This window comes from Lolium rigidum, chromosome 4 (genome assembly GCF_022539505.1).
Source record: "Lolium rigidum isolate FL_2022 chromosome 4, APGP_CSIRO_Lrig_0.1, whole genome shotgun sequence".
NCBI classification, from domain to species: domain Eukaryota; kingdom Viridiplantae; phylum Streptophyta; class Magnoliopsida; order Poales; family Poaceae; genus Lolium; species Lolium rigidum.
In genome coordinates this window covers 103,404,039-103,429,761 of record NC_061511.1, presented here as the reverse complement: position 1 = coordinate 103,429,761, position 25,723 = coordinate 103,404,039, and the positions used below count along the sequence as shown (strand labels likewise).

Below are 25,723 nucleotides of genomic sequence, written 5' to 3'. Positions count from 1 at the left end.
CTAGTAGAAATATTTTTATTTTGGACCCCGAACTATCTAGTTTTTCGCAGATTGACACAGTGTCTTCCTTATCTCCGTCCCGCAGATTGACACAGTGTCTTCCTTATCTCCGTCCCGGTAACTAGAGCAACCAGCGTGGTGTATATTCAATACTTGTAATGAAAGTTACCAACTAAGAAAGCTTGAGACTGAAAACTAGAAGAGAATAGTGTACAGATGCTTGCACATAAGCAAAAAGGACATGGCCACGTGGTCGGGCTAGAGAGGTGACACCGGCCAACGGCGGCAGCAACTTCGCAGGCTGCTCCCAGCCGCTGCTACGGAACAACTCCTTAGCAAGTGGCGACGATGCTGTTGGTCCAGCTCTCGCGGAGCGTCCAGCTCGTCTGCTCGTGCTTCCTTGATTCCTTCCCATAACCTGGACGAAATTTGGAGGTAATTGACTGCTGTGAGTGCACCTGGATTGGACCAATTTGCAAGAGAAATCACAAGAATAAGTGTGGACTAGCACGAATGAGCGCGGCGGCACGCCGCGCCAACCGTGTAATATCAATTGTTGTAATTCTAGTGAACCTGATTGATATTGTTAATTCTGAACAGTGCCTTGCTAGATTGCATCTATTTTATTTTACAACATAAAACTGAGCTATATATATGTTTTCAGCAAAGTGTACAATGGTTGGTTAAAGAAAGAAGGTGGACTATTTTACACAAAATGTAGTCCGCTTAGTTTTTTCTGTCAGCCTGCTCTTCTCTCAGCTGAGCCAAGGAAACTATGCTTGAACGTCCAAAAATATGACTACATCTACAAGTACATGACAGCTCATGTGCTGCCTAAACTTATTGCACTTGCATTTTGCATAAAAGCTCAGCTGACATGAACAACCAATCACTTGAAAGAAGCTCAATATTGAAGATTGGAAGGTCTGACCGTAGATGTAGGTTTATTTCTTAGGAACTGCCTATGAAATTAGAAAGCTAATGTGTGATCTTTTGAGTTATTATTACATATATATAGTATATATTCTCCACTTCGAGAATAAGAAATCGGCAGAAGTACTATCCAATCTTTACCAGTTCGAAGATCATACATTAATATCTATGTAACAATAATCACATGTGTCTGATTGTGGAGATTGAAACACCCGAAATTAAGAAACGCGGAATGTGTAAGAGCTATCCAATTCCTTCGTCTAACAGAGGCAGCAGAACCTGCAACAACACCAACATATGCTCCCATGAAACTCACTTAGTTTTACCATCAGTAAAAAAGACTAATAAGTGATTGTGTACTGGGAACTGCTAAGACAAAGAAGCAGGAGAACCAGTCGTTACCCTCTCCAAAACTGGAGCAGGTTGTCTTCCAAAAGGATTTAGTACTTAGGAAAAAAAATCCACCTAAAGGACCAGCCCAAATAGCATATCCAAGGTAAAAACAAATTTTGCCGCAGAATCTTTTTGCACTTTCTACATTACCTGAATCTAAGTGCACTTTGTATGGTCAAAAGATGAGAAAACTCAAAGATCAAATCTTGGTGGGTAATGTGATAACGCTTGACCATGCTACGAAGAAAAGGAAGCTAAATTAAGCATGGGACTTAACCTAGCTTACCGTGGTCGTGAAACTTCTGTACCATCACCTACATGCTCTACCTCCGACCAGATTCAAGTCGTGTAGTTCAGTTATAAGTCAGAAAGAACAAAAGAGAATTAGGAAAACCAAGAGGCACAAACTAAGGGAAGTTTGCTCGGGTTTCTCAAAGGAAGTTCTATGCAATCACCGCTGGCCTAAAAAAGAGTGGGACCTCCTAATGTGCAACGTGCTTCTTTCTGCACACAAAAATAAGAACAACAAGTCAGGTTACCTCCTGTGCTAAACTGAGAACTATGTGGTAACATTAGCATGATATCCTAAGTACTCAAATTAACGGGATTAAATTACTTGGAAATAGTAAACTTAAACTAACTTGGATTATGCTTTCTAGTACCAGCGCTCAGAATCAAGAAGATTTTAGCGAAAGAGGCGCTAAAAATATGAGTTTGGACATTGAAGCTGTGTATGTATTTGGAAAATGTCTCGGCGAGTGTGCGAGGAGGCATGGATCTGACAGTGCCATCTTAATGTTAATGACGCGACACAAAAATACATATCTTGGCATATTTATTATTGAAATATAACATCAGTGTATTCAACATCGAAGTTTACCTGAGAACTGCATTTCTCCCACTTCAGTAAAGAATAGCATACGATCTTAGCAAAGAGAAAGACTATAACTGCCAAGTACTTGCTAGCAGATGTTGGATAGAGAATGGAAATTACTGGACCAATTGGACATATTTAGCTGAACTTCAATCTATACAAATACTACCTTGTTGTATGGCCTTGTTCTGAAACTTAGTGAAAATGTCACTCACAGCTTTTTCTCTTATATTAGTAGCCTTACCCCAAAAAAAAAAATGACCACAGAGCTTCAAGGCCAATCAATAGTACATTCAACAAACATCATTTTCTCTCTGATTCTCTGCTTTGGTGAATTCTGCAAACACCTATCAGGAAACAGTTGAGTATATCAGTATTCATCTAAAAACGAATATAGTACTATGGTATGAGTAACTGAGAGTTTTTATTGCATATACGCTCGAAAAATAGTGAAGAGCAAATATCATACAATTGCATCAATTTTCATAACTTCCTCGGAATGGGAGGAGGAAAGACAATTTATTTATCTTTTCTTCATTGTAGATAAACCTAAGAATTAGACTACAAATTCATCAATGTCTTTTGAAATAAATTATGCCAGCTACAAAATGAAAATAGAGATAACTTGGTTATAGTTAGTACAAATGTCTGCAAATGAAATGTTAGGGTTAGTTGCATCAATTATACAAAATTTCCAACAGATGGTTATCTTGAGACAATGAAAAAAAAAACATAGGAAGTCCATGTTCACCAAGACTGTAAAAGAAATGCCACCGCCGACAATGTCAAACTGCTCGTAAAAGTGAACGCACATTAACACACACAATTCTTAGCATGATTTTGGGGAATCTCCTTGCTATTACTCAAACAAGCATGAAACGTATGCTTGCATATTCGTCCATAGGGCAAATCGGATATGTAATTATTGGAATAATTGTTGGAGACTCAAATGATGGTAAAGTAGCAATGCACTGTCATGTAAGATTACTCTGAGCAACATGAAACAAATCGAATGCAGAACATGTGATCCAAGTTTCACTCACCTGATAATCAGTGGCGGAGCTTGTCAGTCATGGAAGCCAGGGCAGACCTTAACTGATGCTGCGCTAGTGAAAGTTTGCCCAAACAACTGCTGCCATTGAAGGTAGGAATAGCACTGCTCTAAACGGATGCTTACCGGATGAGCCCGGGCGGAGCCTGGGGTTGCCGGGAGGTGGCTCCGTCGCTGCTGATAATTGAAAGGACCTGACAGATCATGAGACCAAGAGGTAACTAAATTTCTGGGCTTACTCTCACTCTCCTCTGTTGGACAAAGGACGCCAAATTTTACAGCTTGAGAGCTCATTTCAAAATAAAAATTGTTAGAGAACAATTCACACACATCTTCAAAAGATCTGTAAGAAAAATGGAAGGGAAAAATATATTGTCGGTTAAGGGTAATATAGTAAGTTCTCTTCTACACAATATCCATAAACAAACTAAATCATAATTGTATATAAGAAACCAAAATCTTGGGATTTCGAAGAAGTGGATGAGTAAAGATTTTGTTGGCTGGCCCACGACCGTGATACCAAGGAGGCAAGGAGTAACAATGGAAAGTGTATCTTGCAAAAGAGTAGCAGCGCGACATGCACTCTTCTGAAATAAAACTGAGTACAAAATTAGTTTATATCTAACTGGACATAATTCTACTTCTTAGAATGATCACCATCGTGGTTCTTGCCATGACACTTGTGCCAAAAACAAGTAACAACATATATGCATGGTAGAAGACAGGCTATTGATCAGGTATAACTTGGAATGTACGGAGAAACTATTCTTAGAAGAAATCAAGATATTCATGATTTAGTAATATAAATATATTAGTAAAGTCTCACAATGAACAGATAGAGTTTGATTCTTTTTTACCTATACCTCTTGATTAAATCTGAAGATTTTTTTTATTATCAACCATTGCAGAACAACTTGATACAGAAGGTCATCAGCTGAACTTACCCAATCCAGATTTGCAACAGTCGACAAAAAGGTATTGCCACCAACAAGCTGAGTCCATGCTTGTTGTCATCAAACACATGATATAGGCACATGTACATGCATGAAAACTGGGTACTTGTATGATCAAACCACAGATGAAATTGGTATCATCTAAAGCAACATTTTTCCCAGACCCAATGGAGACTACAGAGCTCATAAGTAAACAAATCTAGCTATTTTGGTTGGTCTCGAGTGACTGAACGCTATTAATGTTAATATCTAATTGCATGTCTCGCTTGTGGCTGCATCACCACAAACTAATTAGATAACTGCATAGCTCACTTGAGACCAAACTAATGCCGGTCAATCACTGACATACACAATAATTACACTCGACAAACCCAGCTTGGTGCTGAAGGGAAGGGAAATCAAGCATACCTGAAAATTCTTAATTCTGAATCAACCATATATTAGATACCTTCTCTTCTATGTCCAACGGACAATCCTTTTGCCGGCAACAACTGGGTGGACACACCCGAGAACTGTAACAACTCACAGCGCATGTCGTTGATGATATCGAGCTTAATGCCATGCTATCTAGATCCAACTGCCATAGTGGGAATTTCCAAACTTGCATCTACAACAACAATTCAGTTATGGAATCACCAAATAAACTTTGAAGAAGCCACATGTAATCAGTCAAAGGCTGGAAACGAAGCTCAAGAAAACTCACCAGATCCAGATGTAATCAGACCCGGCTGTGAGGACGGAGTATGGCGAGGAGCAGGGCTGGCTGTGTAGGTCTCACACAGGCCTGAATGGATACCGCAGCGCCACCCATGAACTTCTGCAGCGGTGTAGCCTCAATCCGGTGGGATGGAGCAGGTGAGGACCTGCGGCGTCCCGCCGGTGAGGAGGAGTAAGGGCGCCGCTTCAGCCAGGCGGCGACGGGGGTGGAGACGGGGCGGCGTGGCGCCCTCACGTCGGTGGGAGAGAAGCCAGAGCAGCGTGGTGGCCTCACGGCAGTGAACCAGACCGGCGGGGTCGGGGCGTCGGCCAAGAGGAGCTACAGTGGGGAAGAGGGAGCGGGGGACATCTGGATCGCCTCGGTGACGGTGACCACGCCGAGGAAGACCAGACGCAGGCCACGGCCGACGGCCACGAAGGAGACCCTGGCAGCGGCTCGACACCTCGCCGTCTTAACCTACCGCTGCTCCCGCTGTATCCCTGTGGCATGGCCCGAGGAATAGCCGCTCACGGTGCACCACATGAGTTCCGCAGGAACCAGGACTCCCTCCGTCCATACGGCTATGCCCCGCTCCTGCTGCTGGATTTCTATGTTGCCAATACGCCTTGCCGACGGCATCGTAGGTGTTGGTGGCGGCGGGGCGGCCCGGAGGCAACGCAGTGCCCCCAATCCAGAGCAGCCGCGAGCATTGGTGGCCGTGGTGGTACGCCCACACGGCGAACCAGACGGCCGGGTCAAGGGCCACCGTCCAGGCGTCCAGGAGGGGAGTAACGGCGGCGGAGCAGACCACGTGAGCATCTCAGTGACGACCATGACGTCGGAGGACCTGACACGCAAGTCTGCTGGCCATGCGACAGAGCTCGGCCACGGAAGAGCTCGTGTGAGGACAAATTCAGGTCACGGGAATATGGCGAGGCAAGCCAGAGAAAGATGAAGGAGAGCGGTGAATTGGGGAGAGACACAAAGCGGCAAGTCAAAGCGGTGCGACGGGACCAAATCCACCACGCAAGAATTGATGAGATCAGCTCGTCCACCATAAATAGCAAAAGCCACACAGTGCGACACCAAATAAGAAAAGAAGAGAACGATTCATACTGTAAAAATTCTTAGAAAGCACCGAAGCTGCACACAGAGAAAACAACACATGCGTTTCAGGTTAGCCTCAAAATTCTGTGAAAAAAGATGTTTGTTCATCTTTAATATAATATATAGTAGTTATTTGAAATATTACGGGAAGACTATTCAACAATTGTCTTATCCATCCGATTAAATCCAACACTTGTGATGTGTAGCAAACTAGCAACCAAAGGTGGTGGAGCACTAATATCTTCTCGGGGGAAAGTGAGAGCCCCGAGTACGTGTGATTGCAAGAAAATATCTTTCTAGGTGGATGAAAGGAAGTACTCTGTAACCGTAAGTTTCAACCACTCGTGGTCGACTTCAAAATAGAGATTCTTCCACTCCTATTCGTTTGGGCTGAACGATGAAATGGGCTGTATGTTGGACCGGGCCTTGTCACTGGATATTATGCTCTGTTTCTCTTCTCGGTCGGACCGATCCGGAGCTGTTCTTGCTGAGGAATATTCGGTTTCCTCTCCGGCCGCGATGAGGTCCTCGTCCGCCGCCGATTTCCCCGACGCCCCGGCATCACCAAGCTCCCCTGCCACGACGCTAGCCCACTCCAGGTGAGAATCCCCTGCCCTCATCTTCTTATCACATGTGCATTCCGTCTCACTAATTAACCCTCTCAACATCACCAGCGCCGGCCGTCACTTCTACCTCGCCGTCGACCGCCTTCAGTTCAAGATGGTGCGTCTTCCTACATCCTTGTAGCCGTGCATTTCGGGTTTCGCTCCTATGACAACTGTGCCTAGTGGAGCATCCACGGATCGAGTGGATTGAACCAGATTTTGATTCCTATGAACCTGTGATTGTTTCCGTTGCGCAGAGGACATTGTTGGAGCTCTTAGGAGTTATCTCGGATCGCCACGGCGCTCTGCCCATCTCCATATGTGTTTCATCCCGGGATGAGCTCGATGCCGTCTGTGCTGCTGTTGCAAACCTCCCCTTTGCGTCCTCATCACCGCTGGTATGATCAATTTGGTTGGCTGCCAACTTCAGTGCCAAATTTTATGATATGCACCATTTGGAATGTTAGTTGTTCAATTCTTCAAGAGAAAACATGGATATGATTGAACATCATCATCTCGGGAATTATGATTATGCAATTGCGTATATTGTCTTGTTTACCCTGATATGAACATAGTTTCAGGTTCTCATGCTTATTCATGATCCTTGCTACGAACTTACTTTTGCTAGTTACTTATATCAATCTGTGGGATTTGTGTGCAACAGTACAGTGATCAGGCTGAAGCTGAGCGTGCTTCTGTTCTTGAGAAATCTCGCCGGGCAGCAATACAGCGCAATCAGATTGAAAACACTGATATTGCTGGAAGTCCCAAGCCCGAAAGTTTGGTCTCAAAGCTAAGCATTGCAGTAGTAACAGATGCTTGCTTGCCTTCAGCGGCAATGGGAGAGGCTCCACTTATGGCTCGTGTGCTGATAAACTATGAGTTGCCGACAAAGAAGGTGAGTTATCTCATATTTTTCTTGTTTTATTACCTTTAGGACCTGTGAACTATCATGCATCTATGCAGTTCTCATCGTGCACCATGCATTCTAATTTCTTGATCATTTATCTTACCTGATGTATGCATCTGAATTATCCAGGAAGCTTATTTAAGACGTATATCAGCATGCTTGGCAGCAGGTACCTTCAACAATTTTTGATTGATCCACCTATTGAAAGTGTTGCTCTATTTGATGTATTTTGAGTCTATGATGGTGCAGATGGAATCGTGATTAATATGGTGGTTGGTGGTGAGGTAGCTCTTCTGAAGTCTCTGGAAGAAACCAGTGGATTCGTGATTGCAGAGATGCCAATACATGTACATATGCTTCTTTTAACACTTACTCTTCATTCTGTTACTTTGTTAGTCATATAGTGAGCTCTTGTGGTTTAAAATGAAATTATTTGTGATGCAGGTGTCTGAGATATTATGACAGCCTCAATTCGTTTCAGAAGTTACTATTGTAATTCAGGACTAACCACTCCAGGTTCCACCAGTGCTACTTTGATGTTTGAAATTACTCTTTGGTTCCTTCAGAGTATGTGAGCTGGTCTTATTATTAGGTTTCAGAATAATGGGATTGTTGTTTATTGCCTCTATGTACTGAGAAATGGAAAGTTTTAGTAAACTTCCTACATCATGTGTATGTTGTTGTCAACAATTATCAATGGAATGGAGATTTTTTTTTCTGACAAATACTGCATTGGAAAATTACTACCACCAGCGTCAATCTAACATATTTAGTTCTAACCTAATTTACAAAGAGACAGCCATCCCAATTGGTATTGCCACAAAATTCTCTAGAAAACATCTAGAGTTCATACAACCGTCCAGGTTGAATTCTAACCTAATAAATGATGTTTCAACTAATTTACCCCATATGTTATGTGCCCTACCGACTTCCACTTCTTTTCAGCAAAAAGAAACATGCAAAAAATGAAACATCAGATGTACAACATCTCATGGACAAAAAAGGTCGGAAATGCAGTTTTGGCACATAACATGATTTGTACTTTTTTAAAAGAAATTACATTTTCGCCAAAATTGTGTTTTGGAGACATTACAGATGTCCAAAAACAGTTTTTTTGTGAACTGAAGGGACAAGGGAGTGCCAACTGTAGGAAATTCTTGATTTTCAGTGGTCATGTGCATTTGCAAGATACTTCAAATGCACAAGTTCAACCACCCCACTTGAACTCATGCCAAATACAGGGATTTGATAGTGAAGTTCTTGGACTTGTCGAATCTCCAAGGAAGCTGCCTACCAGTGCTTCCTCATGGAGAAACGATTGCACTTCTAAAACACAAATTTTCTTGTGCCCCTCAGCTGCTGCAACCTGGTGAGAGGAATACTGCTTCTCTACAGAACAGAACATCTTATCATAATTTTTGCTTAATGACATTGTTAGTAGGTGTTTCTTGGCTTTTGTTTGCCATGTGTTCATGTTTTGACATTTTTGTTTTGGCTATCTTCATTTGGTTGTTAAACAGCTGTCCTGGTATCTTGTCGTAGTAGAATAGTCAACACATGATACACTTGCTGCAGAAATACTAAGACTGTAAATTTTAATTAAGTAATGCTCCATCTGTTCCATATTAGTTGTCGCTGATCTCAGAGGGGTTTTGACGAACTTTTTTTATAGGAAAAAACAGATAAGAAATCAATTGGTTAAGTGCCATTCCTAGATAACTTCCAATGTAAGAGAGTAATATCTGCAGCGGACCTAAATTACACCTCTAATAGCACAGTTTTGCAGCAGAATTATGTAACAAAAAATTAGGTCTCATATGGTCATGCGAAACAGCAAAAGTGTTATCATGCCACTTACCAAATTATCATGCCGCTTGGATTGTACCTGTAATCATTCGCCTGAAACATAAGATACAGTAATGAGAGAAAGAAATACTTTCAAAAAAATTGAGTAAAAAGAGTTACCAAGGAAGTAATCCTCAAGCTGTTTACCTAAACCAAATCCAAGATTTGTGGATTTTGCTCCAACTATTACAGCAGAATAGATGGATAAATCCCTACTTCTATTTTGTTCAGGTAAGCAAGACAATAGAAAATCACAAAACTGCCATAGTCAGACACAGGGAAAAAATAAACTCATGTGAAATTGTGAATCAGCATTTAAAAACGCATGAAAATGATCTACAGTAAAACAAGATTTCAAAAAGCAGTACACTCATGAATGGCCTTAATGTAAATGTGGTTTACAAGTTTAATTTTAAAATCAGTCCTGATTGGAACACATAAAAACCAAATAGACTAATTAAACTACAACGAAGCAGATCTACCGATTCGAATCGGCCTTGAAGTAGCGTAAAAAAAATTGGAACTCAAAATATGACATTCTAGAGTAAAGACCGATGGGAAACTAAGTTTCAGACTATAGCATGAATAACCATGCATGCATGCCTCAGATGTATTATCCAGGTGATATCACCAGAGCTGCACACTGTTCCGTGCACAAGCACATTCATCCAGAATTCACTGATGCTTTACAATCATCATCGGCATGCCAAAATAGCACTTGAAAAAGATCACATATTACCAAGGCTATCAGACCGATAATGGGAAAGATTGAAAAGGGATAAGTCAATCGAACAGAGGAAAGCAATGGTGCATCGAAGCTAAAGATTAAAAACAACAAGTACAAAGTTTTCTAAAAAAATTGCAATACTCGACCAGCCAAAAAAGATAAGGTCACAGATCCTTAGATTGTGAATCAGAAACGAAAAAAATAATCATGTGCTGTGAATCAGCATTTGACAATCATCAAGGGCCTCAGTGGAATTGTGGTTTACATTTTGAACTGTTTATCACGTCATCAGTTTTGTCTAAAGATATAAAGTATCAAGGTTGTCAAAATTAGCAAGTGGGGAGAAGTATATGCAGTAAAGTTTTTCAAGAGAGCAGTGCACCATCAAAGAAAATCACGTCTGAAGTGAAGAAGTGGGTTCTTCTGAACAACGCCTCAAAAAGTGAAGAAATTGTACTGATCGATACACATGAACCAGCTGAATAGTTTGTGGTTTGTAGATATGTCCATTATATCATTGGCAGCACGGCATGAAGCAAAAAAGAGAAGAAGAGAGCTAAATATTATGCTATTCAAGGAGCAGTATTCTCATGTGAACTCATGTGAAGAAGAGAGCTAAATAATCTCAAATCAATAATTCAAAGAGCAGCAGGAGTATTACCATCAATGGACTCACTGCAAATGTTAACACCATCAGTGCAATTTTGAAATCAGTCCTTCACAATAAAGGCCAAATCGACTAATTAAACTCCAAGGAGATGTACCGATTCAAATCGAGTAAAAGAATTTGGATCTCAAAATATGAGATTCTGGAGTAAAGACTGATGGAAAATTAAGTTTCAGACTATAGCAAGATCATCCATGCATCATGCTTGATTTTGTGCCTCAGATGTATTATGCAGGTGATATCAACATGTGTGTGTGCATTCATTTATACCTTGACAAGACAAACAAAATAAGGTCACAGATCCAAAGATTGTGAATCTGAAACAGAATCATTATCATGTGCAGTTAACAAATTAGTAGTGCAGAAAGCAGTTTCCTAATCCAGGGCCTCAGCGGAATTGTGGTTTACATGTTGAAAATAGGCCAAAAAAATGTCCAACTAGTTCAACTTTGAACTGTGCTGCATCATAGCCCTTTCATTGGCAGCCAGACATGAAGCAAAAGCAGAATAGAGCTTCATAAAAAAAAAGATAATGTTACGCTATTCAAAAGGAATAGGCCTCAGAGACGCAATGTGTGAAACATCATCTGGGTCAGATATTTTACTTACTTTGTAGGACATCATCATCCAGAGACAAAAGAACACTGAAAGATTTTGCAACAAAACTAACAGAGAGCGAAATGTGGATACACATTTAGTGAGGATTTGTAGGCCTCAGACACATTCGTGCGCCGTTGGTCACTTCATGCAACTCACATGAGTAGTCAGTAGAACCCACATGGCTCATCACTGGCCAATCCACATGACTGGATACGAAGTTAGTACCAGATAACAGCAAATACTGAGTTTAAGAAAGAAATAGAAGCAAATACTGCATGGACAGAAATGTTAGTACTGCACACAATTAAAGAAATAACAGATTATGATCAAAACCAAACGAGAAATGGGAAAAGGGGAAGCATAAAACTTAAAATTATAAGCTGCGAGCCTCCAAGCGAGCTCGGATCTGACAATTATCGATCATGTCAGAGCAGAGCACTTGGGTGCAGCGCAGGAATCTTCAGCATAGGGCTTAACAGTCGAAAAGGGGAGGAGCGTATTGATGGGACATATGGAGACGAACACCACCTGTTCAGTTCAAGAAAAGCTCAAAATAAAAGCAGTCTCAGCTTTTGTGAAATGAATCTGGTCGCCAGACCCCAAAGTATCAAGCAGTCATAGCATCGTCAAAATCCAACAAGTTATACATAGGAATTTTTTATATAGAAAGAAACAACAGCAGTGATAGATGGAGATCAAAGTGATGTTTCTGGTTCTTCGTGACCCCAGAAAGAAGGCCTCCGATTATTTCTTGAAGCAAGGCACACGTTAAGGTTGCCACGCCTGACACTTTTGTTCCAGAGAAACGAGATAAATAAATTTCTGACTTTAAAACTGGATCAGACTGTTTTTAGAGTGGTCAACTAAAGAACAATGAAATGACTGTCAATGCAAGTTAGCCCATCAGAACATCAAAAGTGCAACATTAGCTTTGTTTCAGATGGGTGGTGATTAGAAACATCATATGGGCATCCTCACTAGTCACACAAATAGTGCACCAGATGCAATTTAGTTCAGCTTCTGATCTTAGAAACGATAAGACTAGAAAAGGTTTGACATCTAGCACATCTGCAAGCACCGTGAAATGTGATAGAGCTAAGAACAAAAATCAGTGCAAGCAACCCAGAAATTTTGACAAGGCAATGGACAATCTGTATTCATACCAACAATTTAAGGGAAAACATATTGGTTGAAACATTTAAAGAAAATTTGTGAAAAACAATGTCCATAATAAATCTAGTGAACCTTGCACCATCCTATTTTACACATTTGAGCATAATCATGTGAACACACAAGCCAAACAATAACTAAAACAACAATCTTTTGAGCTTTAGATGAGACATGAGTAATCCGTGATTATAACAAGTTCTTTCAGCAAAGACAATTAGAACCAGCAGTCAATAATATAGAATACCAGCAGGATCAAAAGAAAGAAATGCATTCTTACATTAAGCACTAATGGAGAAAAAAAATCTCCACAATAATATTTTAGGCAGGTGTAGGCAGATTTTGCAATTTGAAGAACAGATTACAAGATGTTGAAATATGGCAAATGGACATTTCAGACCATTGTTCAAGGTTGGATTGTGTTTTAGTCATGGGGTTGAAACAAAAGCAAAGCGCTGATCCCACGCTACACAATATGGTAATTGTACTGTTATCATTTGCGAGAACAATCCCAAGGACTTAAAATACAACAAAAAAGAAACGCAAAACAATATGAAAGTATCCTCAAAGTTAGTCGACACAAAGGTAAATGTCAAAAATGTGCACGCACAACAAATATCAGCAATTTGCAACTGAAAAAACAATACAGTACTATGTAGATGTCCTGCTAGAGTGTAACTCACTAGCAAAACATATCAAAATCAGCATTCCCATTAATGGCCTAAGTGAGGCTTGATAAAATAATGAAATTAGTATCATAATAAGAAACTATCCATTGGGACTGAGCATCAGAGGTAAATTCATTCTCATGGTTTATCAAGGAGTACAAAAATATCATCATGTGCTGGTCATTGATACACATGAACCAACTGAGCAGCAGCTATCAGTGGTTTGCTAGTCATTACAGGCAGAACAAGCCAGAGAAAACAAGCTTTAGATGGAAGATCAAATGGAGAAAAAGGATTAAAGATAAGACTGTAAATTTTAATTAAATATTATAAAGATCAGAGTTTTGATATGCTGGCAAGAGAATCCGAACATTTTTCATGAAAAGCAGACAAGAAATTGATGCCATTTCTAGAGAGCTTTCAAAAATGTGAAGAGATAAACAATCATTTTCAAAATAAGTGTTCAGCCATATTATCAAGATCAGAGTTCTGACATGCTGGCAAGAGAATCCAAACATTTTTCATGAAAGCAGATAAGAAATGCCATTTCTAGAGAGCTTTCAAAAATGTGAAGAGAGATACATTCATTTTCAAAATAAGTTCGGCCATATTTCTAACATGCTGTAGATTTGAACTTTTGAGCCTTCCGTAACTACCTATTGGAAACAAGTGAAATTCTTGCTACAGATCAACAAAAAATGCTGTGGCCTAAATTACAACTCTTATAACACAGCCTGCAGCAGGCAACTTTACTCAACTTTTGTATGCAGGACATGGTCAAATAATACCTTACTATTTAGGCCTCATATATAGTTGTATGGAAAAGTGTTCTCATATCAATGAACAAATTAGTCCATTGGTTCAAGGTTGTCTTTACCAGTAATCACTGCGCTGAGACATAGATAAATAAAATCAAGAGTTGAAGACTTTCCAAAAAAAAATCGAGTGAAAATACCTAAATCAAATCCGAGATGTGTAGTTTTTACTCCAACTGTCAAAACCGCATATTTTGTGCTAAGGAAGACAAAAGAAATACATGAAACTGCTGTAATTGGAAAAAAAAATAACGTGCAATTGTGAGACATCATCGGCCTGGGACATAAGAACACTGAAGATGTTTCAGCAAAACAAACAGAAAGCCAAATGTATTACTTCATAAGTAAGGGATTTGAAAGCCTCAGAAGTACATTCATGCGCTATAGGCCAGTTCATGCAACTCATTTAAGTAGTCCAAAGAACCCACGGCTCATCACCGGCCAATCCACAAGACTAGGCACAGAATTAGTAGTACTAGAATAGAGCACAGACTGAGTAAAAAAAAAGATAAGGGAAGACTGCATGGGGGCAGTAACAATTTCTTCATCACAGGGCCAAAAAAGAAACAAGAAAGAGAAAAGGGGAAGAGCTGCAGGACCTATGAAAAAAATACTGGTCAGGATCTTATGAGACGCAAAAGGAACATCAGTCGTCCAGATAAGGGAGTCAAACCATTAATTCTACTACCACAATTTGTAGGACCATAAAACCCAATTCTAACGGCATAAACCCTGAATTTATCAGATTAGTAGAAATCAGTCAAGTCAGACATACGAAATCGATAGATAGAAAGAAAGGGGATCGCTGAGATGGATAACAAAGTCAAAGAAATAGGCCTCAGAAGTGTAGTTTGCACTTCATTTGCTCAAGGAGGAGTGTCAGTACAACTCACCGAACCATCACTGGCCATGAGAGAGTAATAAAATTGCATACATCTTTCCCTCAGTAGAGCTTTGACAAGTTTACATGGAGAAATGACCCCATCGATTCAATTAGTTTAAGAGCTGGAGCTGAAGAGTGCAGAAACGTAAGAACAGATCGGTTTGGTTTGTAACTTAATCGTCAGAAGTATAAACAGAAACTACCAAAGTTCCATGTCTCAGTGGTGTCAATGCAATTTCACATAACATCAAACCGCTCAGGACAATTCACAGAAAAAAGGCTCTCGATGCAGCAATGTACCCTGTCCGCAAAGAGAGGAAAACATTTTACTTAGTCGAACAGAAAAGAGAAAACAGGGGGAGATTTATGGGTCGAAGTTATTATTATACTACAAGAGGGCAAAAGTTTGAATGATAGAAACTGCAGTAGTGAACTGACTAGATAAGTATAATTAGTTAAAAAGAGGTTAAGAACTCCCGGTGCAGAACAAATAGTGAAGGCCTCAGCTACGAAAAAGCTTTCCTCATGGAGCGATCCAGATATTTTACTTATTCATTTAGACATCATTGGCCAGAGAGATTGAAATAAACTAAGCACACACGCAGGGGAAAGAGTTCTGGAAACGGGAGACAGAAATTTAATACAGAAACTGTAATTCTGACATGCTTGCTAGAGCATCCCAAACTTTTTTTATATTGTAAACACAGATATGAAATCAATTGTTTAACTGCCCTTTCTACATAACAAACTGTAAGGAAGAGATAAATAATCATAATCGAGATAGAGTGTTTGGCCAATTCAAAGAGACTAGTGTTAAGTTATCAGCATGCTGGTACAACGACTCCAGCATTGCATAACTTCCGTATAGAAAACAGGTGAAATTCTTTCTACGGAGCAAGAAATATCTGCCGTGAACCTAAATTACATATCTAATACCACAGCTTTGCAGCAGGCAGCTTAATTCAAATTTCGTATTTCAGGACTCATATGGTGATGGAAAAGTGTTATCATAGCAGCCCATTGGCTCAAGGTTGGATTGTATGTGTAATCATTGGCCTGAAACAAAAGATCCCCAAATAAAAGAAATTAAGACTTTTCGAAAATTTTGAGTTAAACCATTCACCAACAAAGCAATCTAAAGCTGGTTAGTGAAACCAAATCAAAGACTTGAGGATTTTGCTCCAACTGTTACAGCAGAATAGATGGATAAAATGGAACTGCCTACTACAATATTTTTGAGCTAAGCACAACAATGGAGTAACATGAAACTGCTATAATCAGACACAGGAAGAAACTTTTGTGAAATTCTAAATCGTCCTTGCACATGAAATTAGTCCAAAACTAATGGTGAGCAAAAAGCAGTACTGTCATCTGGATTACATGCAGAAAAAGAGTGTCCAATCTCAGTTCAATTTCGAAATTAGTCCTTGCGGCAGCGCATAAAGGACAAATAGACTAATTAAAATCCAACATGGCTGATATACCGATTCGAAACAGTTTGATATAGAGTAACAATATTTGTGGTGAAGACTGTTGGAAAATTAAGTTTCGGGCTATAGCAAGAACCCATGCAGGCATGCACCATTTGTGTGTGTGCCTCAGATACACTACCCAGATGATATCACTATAGCTGCACACTGGTGTGCACAAGTGCATTCATCGAATTCAGCGATGCCTTTCGATCATCATCAGCACACCAGAATCAAACTAGAAAAATAATCACATACTTCAGAACCAGACCCACAGATCGAGAAAGAGAAAGAAAGACAAGGGTCAACTGAACATAGGAAGGAAATTTCAGGTGCATCGAATTTAAAGATCAAACACAACACCAATGATTTCGTTACATGAACCAACTGAACAGTACCGATTAGTAATTTGTTGGTACGTCGATTACATTATTGGCAGCAATGTGTGCAACATCAGGGATCCAGGCATGAAGCGAAGTTAGAAAAAGCAACTTGTTCAAAAGAAAGTGCGAAATGTTACGCTCTCAAGGAGAAGGCCTCAGAGACGCAATGTGCGTGACATCATTAGGTTCAGATATTTTACTTGGTAGGACATCATCGGCCAGAGACAAAAAGAAGACTGACCCTGTTCCAGAAAAACCAACAGAGAGAAATGTAGTTATTTCTGTAGCGAGACACTGGGATTTCGAATCCACACGGTTCATCACCGATTCACCGGTTGAGTATATAGTCCACGGAAGCCACACATTTAATCACCAGCGAACCCAGAAGACAAAAGAAAACTGAAGATGTTTCAGCAAAACCAACGGAAAGAGATATGTAGATACTCCTTTACTGAGGATTCGTAGGGCGATCAGAGACGCATTCGTGTAGTCGGTAGAACCCACAGGGGTCGTCACCAGCCAATCCACCAGACTAAACGAAGTTAGTACCATGAAACAGCAAATAAGAGTTTAAGAAACGAAATAGAACCTTAAACTCTGAATTTATCATCAAAATCGAATAAGTGAGATACATACGGAAGCGGTGCATAGAAAGAAACAAGATTGTTGCGAGATGGAGAATGAAGGGAAAGAGGGAGAAGGCCTCAGAATTGTAGTAGTTTGCACTTCATTTGCTCAAGGAGTAGAGCTGTCAGTACAAACTCACCGAACCATCACTGGCCATGAGAAAGTAAATGAATTAAAATGCGTACATGCATGCGTGCCTTATTAGAGAACTTTGACAGGTTCACATGTTGCGCCGATGAAGAAAAGACTCCATCGGTTCACACAATTTGAGGACACCATTGGTACTTTACTTGAGCAAGCAAAAGAAATAGTGGAAGCAGTAAGAAACTACAGAGAGCTGGAGCTGAAGAGTGAACAGAAACGTCAGAACAGATCGCTTTGCTCTGTAACATAACCGCAAGAAGTGTAATATATAAGTACAAATAAAGCGAAGTTTCCATGTCTCAGCAGTGTCATTGCATTTTCACATAGCGTCAAACCGCTAAGGACAACTCATCATGGACAACATTCTGTTCAACAGAGAAAGGATCGATGCAGCAAAGAGCTAGCGGGTTGAATACTTTACATGGTCGGACAGAGAAAATAGAACAGGTATGGGAGGAGATTCATTCCTCAAAGTTAATGTATATACTGTGTAAGAGAGCAAGGAGTAACCCGCAAAAAAAAAAAGAGCAAGGAGTTGGATCGATAGAGACTGCAGTAGAGAATTTCCGGCCGGTGCAATACAATTTCTAGAATTAGTTAAGGCCTCAGCTATGAAAAAGCTTTCCGCATGGAGAGATCCAGATATTTTACTTATTCATTTTAGAGACATCATTGGCCACAGAGAAAAACAAAACGAAGCACGTAAGGGGAAACGGGGTGCAGAAATTGAACACAGAAAAGGTATAGAAGAAGAAGAAGAAAGTGGTCAACAAAGGGCCTGCAGGAAAATAAAGCGATCAGGTGGCGCAGCAGACAGACGGACGTTTCTGGTTCGTCGTGACCCCGAAAGGAAGGGCCCAGATTATTTCTTGAGGCGTAAGGCACGCGTTAAGGCTGCCACCCCTGGCAATTTTCGTGCAGAGAAAAGAGATGCAAAACAATGTGTGCAAGATGAAAAGAAGAGAAACGTTAGTCCTTCCCCCGGAAGAATATGCTAAGATGATATACTCTGTACTGTACTACCGAAAAGAAAAAGAACGGACGCCGGCCTCCCTCTCTCTGGCAACTTGCATGTCAGAGCAGTACCAACCCCCCAAAAAAAAGATGAAGAAAAGAGCGCTCAGGGAAACAACTGCTCACATAGAGGATAGAGCAGCACATGCAGACGAATAGCAAATCTTCTTGGTCGCAAAGAAAGAAGACAGAACTCCAGAAAGAGGCAATGGAAAGCAAACTGCCCGCTGCAGGAGGAGCAGTAGAGCAGAATACAGAACGATTCATTCTACTTTTCGTGCCTCAGTAGAGGTGTAGGAATTTGAGTTCTCATCACCGATCGATGGGCTCAAACTATATGCATATATAGGAGTACATCATCGGCACATCCCATCCCAAGGAAAGATCGGAAGAAGGTAGCAAATCAGAATGACGTACAAACGGGGAAAAAATGAGCCTCGGATGCATCATCGGCGGTTCTTATTTCTTGGCTCCATTTCGACAACGCTAGCTCCTCATCGGCCAGATGAACAAAGCCGCAAGAAAAAACAGAACAGACGGACGAACACAACAAGAAGGTCGGATCTGGAGCCTGAGCCGTGCGGACGCGCAGATGAACCGGTTCATGGACCTCATCTGGCACCGCGCGCAACAAGGCAGAGAAGAAAATGAGGACGTACGGGGGCGGCTCAGAGAAGCGATACACTATCTTGCACCAATTAACAGTGCTCATCATCAGGCCTCAACTCTGCGAGTTGCATCACTGCCGCCCCGCGTAGAAATTACAAAACCACACAGCAAGCATCAAGTTTCAGATCGGAAGAGTTACTGCAAATTAAGGCAACCAAAAATAAATGCTAGATGCGCCAAGAAGAGGCCACGAGCAGAGAGAAGTTGCAACCGCGCCTCAGGACTCGAGCTACTATCTGCGAGCGAGCGAGCCAGGAGATCTGACGCTCATGCTACGCCACAAATCAATTCCGACCGAGCTCTTTGCCTTCATCGGCGCATCAAGAAATTAACAAGAGGAGAAGAAGATTCGCGAGAAACATCCAACAGCAAAACTGACGAAGCAAATCGAGTTTCTGCTAGGAAACGAAACGAACCAGCAACCAGATCGAGTTTGCTGCTACTCGATGCCGTACCTAAAGCAAGTGCGAAGAAGCAGGTTGGGGGTGGGAAGAAAGAGATAGAGACTGGGGGAAGGGGGTGGCGTGGGGGGCCTATAAGTAGCGGAGCGGCCACGGAGCGGACGGCGCCGATCAATCCGGTACAGATGCTTTTGCTTGAACGGACAGTCTCGGTGGGTTCCAGTTGCGTGGCTGGTTTGCGTTTCTTGGACGTTTTGTCTCTTTCTGCTACTACTCCGGCGAGAGCGCCGAGGCAACAACTGCCTGCATTTACTGGTCGTACGGACACAGAGAGGCGCATCGTGGGCTCAAAATGATGGGGTTTGAAATATTTCAAATACTTGTGGTTATGTTCGCTTGATTGTGATGAACATGCGATGTTCTGTAATAAAGGGTAATTATTTTAGAATGGGAGGCTTCAAATAAGTCCGGTTTTGAATTAATGAAACCAAGCAATGGTGCTATCGATGAGGATGTTTGCCACAGGATCACGGAATGGTGGATGAAGTGGTGGCAAGCATCTCATATCCTATGTGACAAGAAGGTCCCACAAAAGCTAAAAAGTAACTTCTATAGGATGGTACTCAGATCGGCGATGCTATATGGGGCAGAATGTTGGCCAACTAAAAGACAACACATATAACAAATGAGTGTTGCGGAGATGCGCATGCTACGATGGATGTGCGGCCATACAAGAAAGAACCACATTAGGAACGAGGTAATTCGCGATAGACCAGGGATGACATCGATCAACGGGAAGCTTGTCCAACACCGACTAAGGTGGTTTGGGCATATCCAGCCGAGGCCTCCAAAAGCTCGTGAAATTTTAAGGAGTATGGAGAACACTAGAAGGGGTAGAGGACGACCAAAGCTAACTTGGTCGGAGGCGGTAAAAAGAGAATTGAGGGATTGGAATGTACCTAAAGACTTGGCTCTTGATAGGACTGCATGAAGATCGGCGATCCATGTGCCGGAATCTTTGTTTACTCTCTTTTTTCATCTTGTTCTCGTTTTTGGTTTCCTTTTATTTCTGTTGGGTTTCGTATCTAACCTACCCCCAACTTGCTTGGAAAAAAGGTTTTGTTGTTGTTGTTATATTAACTGGCTATAAGTTTCAACATAACTTACAACACACAAACACACGCAAAAGGCATACCGAAACTAACAGCAAAAGACAACACCAAAAACGCCAAACCGAAGCAGGTTGAGGGAGCCTTGTCTATTGTTGCATCGGAGCGTCCACAACCATGTCCAGGCCAACAAGGGTCCACTGGAGCAACAATGTGGCCCAAGGGTGCTCCTTCGGTTGCTAAAACCGTTGGCGATGTGGATGGTGGTGGTGATTCCTCTAACAAGTAGATCCCAAAACTAAGGAACAAAATGGATCCGGGGAGTACTCGGAGGTTCCTCCGTTATATTCTCCGAATCCACCTATCCCTCACCCTCATATAATTCACCAAGGCGATTCACCTAAGTTAACGCCTAAAGCTTTCCCCATGTGGTAATCTAAAATGAAGTCATGTCTTTGTTGTTCCTCCATTGAATTATGGAGAATTGTTGAGGAAGGATATAAGGCTAACAATCCTTAAAAAAATTGACTCGTAGGGAAGTGGTTGATTGCCAACTCAACGCCACCGCCTTGTACATGATTCAACAAGCCATGGGTGAAGATGATAGACCATACATTGAGAACGACACCATCGCCCAATCGGCTTGGAACACTCTCATGCAAGTATTTCTAGGCAATGCTAGCATGAGGCGTAACAAGTTTGAAGAAGTTAGAAATCAAGCCGAGGGCTTTCTCATGGAGGAAGGTGAAGATCATCAAGACATGTGCCGTCGCCTCAAGGCTCTTGCCATCACCTTTATGAACCTTGGTGTTTCTCACACTGATGATGATTGGGTCAAGAGGAAGTATATCAAGGCCATCATGCCTTTTGAGGCGGCCGATTTGAAGACCCTCAAGAACAAGCATAACTATGATGACATGACCTCCAATGAATTTATGCAAGAGATGGACGCTTTCAAAGTTGGGTCGAAGATTGCGGAAGATTCTTGTGCTCTTGGTATGAGGAGAGGAGGGAATCTTGCTTTGAAGGCCAAGGCCCCGGAGGATGTGGATGAAAAAGTGGAGATGAAAGAATAAATTGTTACCATCAGCCAACGGTGGAAAAAATTTGAAACATTTATCATCAAAGAGGATTACATGTGTGACCCATTTTGTAGCAGCGCCCTCAACGTTAACACGACAGTGGGGGATCTAAAGAAAAAAAGGCAAGAGAAATCACGGGTTAAAAAATCCAAGAAAGGGAAGGTTTATCGTTCAGAGACGATGGCATGTCGGACCCACGAGTGATGATGTTGGGACTCCAAGTGCAGAATGTTCTGTCAACAGAGTATTTTCCCCACAAGGGTGACTCGAGGGTTTATATCAAACTCTCGGAGACTGGAGTAAAGAGGTATATATCCCTCTCCTCTTCTAGCAATCCTCCAAAATAAAATAAACCCTTATGTCCCCAACTCCACCGTGTGGTTGTCAAGCACAAGGTTTCGTGTAAGTAAAAGTAAAATAAAGTAGCAACTAAAGTAAAGTAAACTAAACAAGTGAAGTAAACTAAGTAAAATCAGTAAAGGTTTGTTGTTTTGGGGTTTTGTGTGCAAATAAGATAGATAAATATTTTAGTATTCTTGGATTAAAATAGTGCAACAAATAAAAAGTAAGATAAATGTGATGGAAAGGTATTTCTTATGATTAAAATTGGACCGGGGTTGACGGGTTCACTTGACTATTCTCTCTTTTAAGTTGTAGTGGACAATAAAAATTCATCAATGAGATATAAAGAATATAACTTCACCATGTGTAAGATATGTTTTTATATGGGCATCATGTCCTAACATAGAGATGATGCTACATATCTCTCTTATACTCCACAAGACAAGAAAAACCTCATGCAATCTTGTATTAAGAATGAACATAGTATAGCCATAAGTACTTTGACATGATGTTTGAATATCAAATATGCTACCTTGAACAAGCAAGATTGTCACTTTTATCACGTGACGAACATAGCACATGCATTCACTTTATCTCTAGTGAGATAGCAAAAGAAAATGCAAAGCCATAATATATCATGAATTTGTTGTCACTATCCAATCACTAAAAACATGCTATTCCATCTAACACACACATCACCCACACACGTTCTTGCATAAAAGTTGGATGAGAACCAATACTTAAGAATGGGGTACATAATATGCATCTATCAATACATCTTACACAAAGTAGAGTCGAATCTCCTAGCACAATATCACATAATAAAGATCCACCACATAGGTATTACATATATGACCATAATCATGTTAGGCAGCTCATATGGTACTAAGATCTATGAAAAACATGAGAGAAATAGATCAAGCTACTGCCACAAACCCGTAGTCCAGAGGTGGACTACTCCCTCTTTATCATGGTGGTGATGATGAAGACGTTGGAGAAGGTGGAGATCCCTCCGGCGGCAGCTCTGACGGAGTTTCCCCCACCAATGCTCTGTCCTGCAGCCTCCATTTTCGTGTTTTCTGCGGCGCTCTCCTCCAAAGAACCCTTGGGGTCATATATATAGTCATTTGTAGGTCAAAATACATCGGTTCGCGAAAGAATCAAGAAAATTGGGCGATCGATGACTGAAAGAGGATGGGTGGCGCGCCCACCCTGGCTCGGAGCGCCACCTCACCTCTTTTGGGCCTCCAAGGCCCCAGGTGAGATCCAAGTGCTCCAAGTCCTTCTTTCGGTAAAAAAGTGATGTCCCCGAAATCCTAACTCAATTTGATTCCGTATAGGTTTCTGAAAGTGAAAAATACACAAAACAGGGTTTTCCTGTTCTGTGGAGTTACAGCCCAAATAAAGGGGATCATCGGTAAATTTCCATAAATCAATGTAAACTCGTGTATTATCATTATATATGTTGCAAATTTGTGGGAATTCATGTTTAGAAATTACAAAGTTCATGTATGCATTTTACATGCATCAATGAACCAACAACGACATCAACGTTAACCAGGCGGCAAGAGATCGAAAGAAAAAGGAAAGTAGCCAGAAATTAGGGATAAAAAATCCAAGGAAACATTTATCATTCAGAGAGAATGACATATGAGACCCATCTTGCAGAAGCATCCTCAATTTTTCAAAGGTGGTAGGGGATCGGAAGAAAAAGGCAAGTAGCCAGAAATCAAGGGGCCAAAAATAATCCAAGAAAGGAAACGTTTATTGTACATAGAGGCCGACATATGGGACTCATATTGCAGCAGCGGCCTAAATGTTAACAAGGTGATATGAGATCCAAAGAAAAAGACAAGTAGCCAGATATCATGGGCCAAAAATAGTGCAAGAAAGAATACGTATATTATATAGAGAAGCTGGCATGTGGGACCGATCTACCAGCATCGCACTCAATGCTAACAAGGCACCAGGGGATCGAAAGAGAAAGGCAAGTGACCAAATATCATGTGCCAAAAATAATACAAGAAGTAAAACTTTTATGGTACAAAGAGGATGACATATGGGTCTCATTGTGCAACGTTTCAAAGGCGACACGGGATCGAAAGAAAAATTCAAGTAGCCAAAAGTTAGGGGGTCAAAAAATTCAAGAAAGGGAATATTTATCGTTCAGATAGGATAACATGTGGGACCCATGAGCTAGCAGCATAAATGGATCGATCGGAGAACGTGAACGAGAGGGCACGATCGAAAAAACAGTGCTAGAGACACTGCCATCTGGGCCATATAGCCCCGGGAATGTGGATTTGCGTTGACTTGGCCAGCGCACCTGAGAATTCATCGTGCACCACGTCCATAGCCACCATGCGTGACGTTTTTCACGATTCCATGGTGCTAGATTTCCTCAAAAAAAGAGAAAAAAAGTTTTGCGGTGCACCATGGAGAGAGCAAAAATCATCGGGGATGGTGCATCAACAACCACAGTTGGGTTTGAAATTCGTCGCCCATGGCAACTTTTTTTGTAGTGTATAGAACTTCTCAAACAAGCAAAAACTTGCAACAAAGGAACGATCCATGCAAGTGATGTTTACAAATAAAGAAAAAAGAATACCTTGAATTTGGAGTAGCAGAGATATGGTTTTGTAGAACAAATAGTTAGGAAGATATGATGACAAGGGGACATGAGATACTCTTGTTCCATTTAGTAATCAACGAGTAAACTGAGGGTCATGGATACTTCAATACATATGCTCTATGGAAAAGTGTATGTAGGCACCCGAGGATTCAGTTAGCTATGGAAAGTGGAAGGAAAATGTTGAGTAGAGCGTATGACATGATTGAAAGAAAGAGAAATAAGGTTTATACTGGTTACTAAGAGGCAAGACCGTTAACTAATGCCATTTAAAAAGTGGTGAAAGTGTTTGATGAAGTCAAACTTCATGTCTATCTTGTTGTTTAATAACTCTCTTCTTTCAACTAGTTGTTCTATGAGAGTTTATCTTTACACCGTGGGACAAGATGTCCCCGGAGATCACATAATAAAACCACTTGACTAGCATAATAGTTGAAGAATAACATCTACTTATTCAACTAGATTACAAAGCTCACAATCACATAAAGATCACACCATGGGATAGAGAGAGATAGACACCGTTAAAGCCCTCAGCCTCGGGGGAGAACTACTCCCTCCTAATTCATAGGAGGCAACAACAGCGATGAAGATGGCTGTGGAGCCGATGGAGATGGCTCTAGGGGCAATTCCCCATCCGGCAGGGTGTCGGAATAGAGACTTCTGTCCCCCGAAACTTGCTGCGACGGCGACGGAGCTATGAAATTTTTCGTGGGCGGAGGCTTGATCATTTTAGGGTTTTCGCGTCGGGAGGCGTCTTATAGGCGGAAGGGCGAGGTCGGTGGGCGCTAGGGGGCCCACACCACCCCTAGGCGCGGCCAGGGGCTGGGCCGCGCCAATGCATGGTGTGGCCCCTCTCTTTGTTCTCCCCCGTCTCTGCTCTGGACTCCGTCTTTGTTCCGGGAAAAATATGAGGTTTCGATTTTGTTTCATCCAATTCCAAGAATATTTCCTATACGACT

At 41.3% G+C, this 25,723-nt stretch overlaps 1 protein-coding gene, 1 long non-coding RNA gene and 3 other non-coding genes across 9 annotated transcripts; 1 reads left to right on the top strand and 4 right to left on the bottom strand.

Moving 5' to 3' along the window:
• Nucleotides 1-311: 311 nt before the first annotated feature.
• LOC124650156 lies at nucleotides 312-5,983 on the bottom strand. 5 transcript variants are annotated; one of them, XR_006986896.1, is made up of 3 exons: nucleotides 4,908-5,971; nucleotides 1,092-4,811; nucleotides 312-418 (listed from the first exon to the last, which is right to left on the bottom strand). It is a non-coding gene; the product is annotated as an uncharacterized LOC124650156 (long non-coding RNA). The 5 variants fall into 5 exon arrangements; XR_006986898.1 differs by lacking the exon at nucleotides 312-418 and having other exon boundaries at nucleotides 890-2,104; nucleotides 2,207-4,811; nucleotides 4,908-5,973; XR_006986897.1 differs by lacking the exon at nucleotides 312-418 and having other exon boundaries at nucleotides 890-1,212; nucleotides 1,613-4,811.
• A 491-nt stretch (nucleotides 5,984-6,474) lies between these two features.
• LOC124708900 (eukaryotic initiation factor 4A-I) lies at nucleotides 6,475-8,248 on the top strand. The gene is made up of 7 exons (XM_047240538.1): nucleotides 6,475-6,607; nucleotides 6,683-6,731; nucleotides 6,871-7,011; nucleotides 7,278-7,511; nucleotides 7,653-7,692; nucleotides 7,773-7,870; nucleotides 7,968-8,248. Exons 1-7 carry the CDS (start codon nucleotides 6,528-6,530, stop codon nucleotides 7,983-7,985), a joined length of 660 nt encoding a protein of 219 aa, XP_047096494.1. The 5' UTR covers nucleotides 6,475-6,527; the 3' UTR covers nucleotides 7,986-8,248.
• A 1,717-nt stretch (nucleotides 8,249-9,965) lies between these two features.
• On the bottom strand, nucleotides 9,966-10,075 carry LOC124650727. The gene has a single exon (XR_006987151.1). It is a non-coding gene; the product is annotated as a small nucleolar RNA Z188 (small nucleolar RNA).
• Nucleotides 10,076-14,845: 4,770 nt separating this feature from the next.
• Nucleotides 14,846-14,922, bottom strand: LOC124650729. Its single transcript, XR_006987153.1, has one exon. It is a non-coding gene; the product is annotated as a small nucleolar RNA Z163/Z177 family (small nucleolar RNA).
• Nucleotides 14,923-16,486: 1,564 nt separating this feature from the next.
• LOC124650728 lies at nucleotides 16,487-16,592 on the bottom strand. The gene has a single exon (XR_006987152.1). It is a non-coding gene; the product is annotated as a small nucleolar RNA Z188 (small nucleolar RNA).
• Between the last annotated feature and the right edge of the window lie 9,131 nt (nucleotides 16,593-25,723).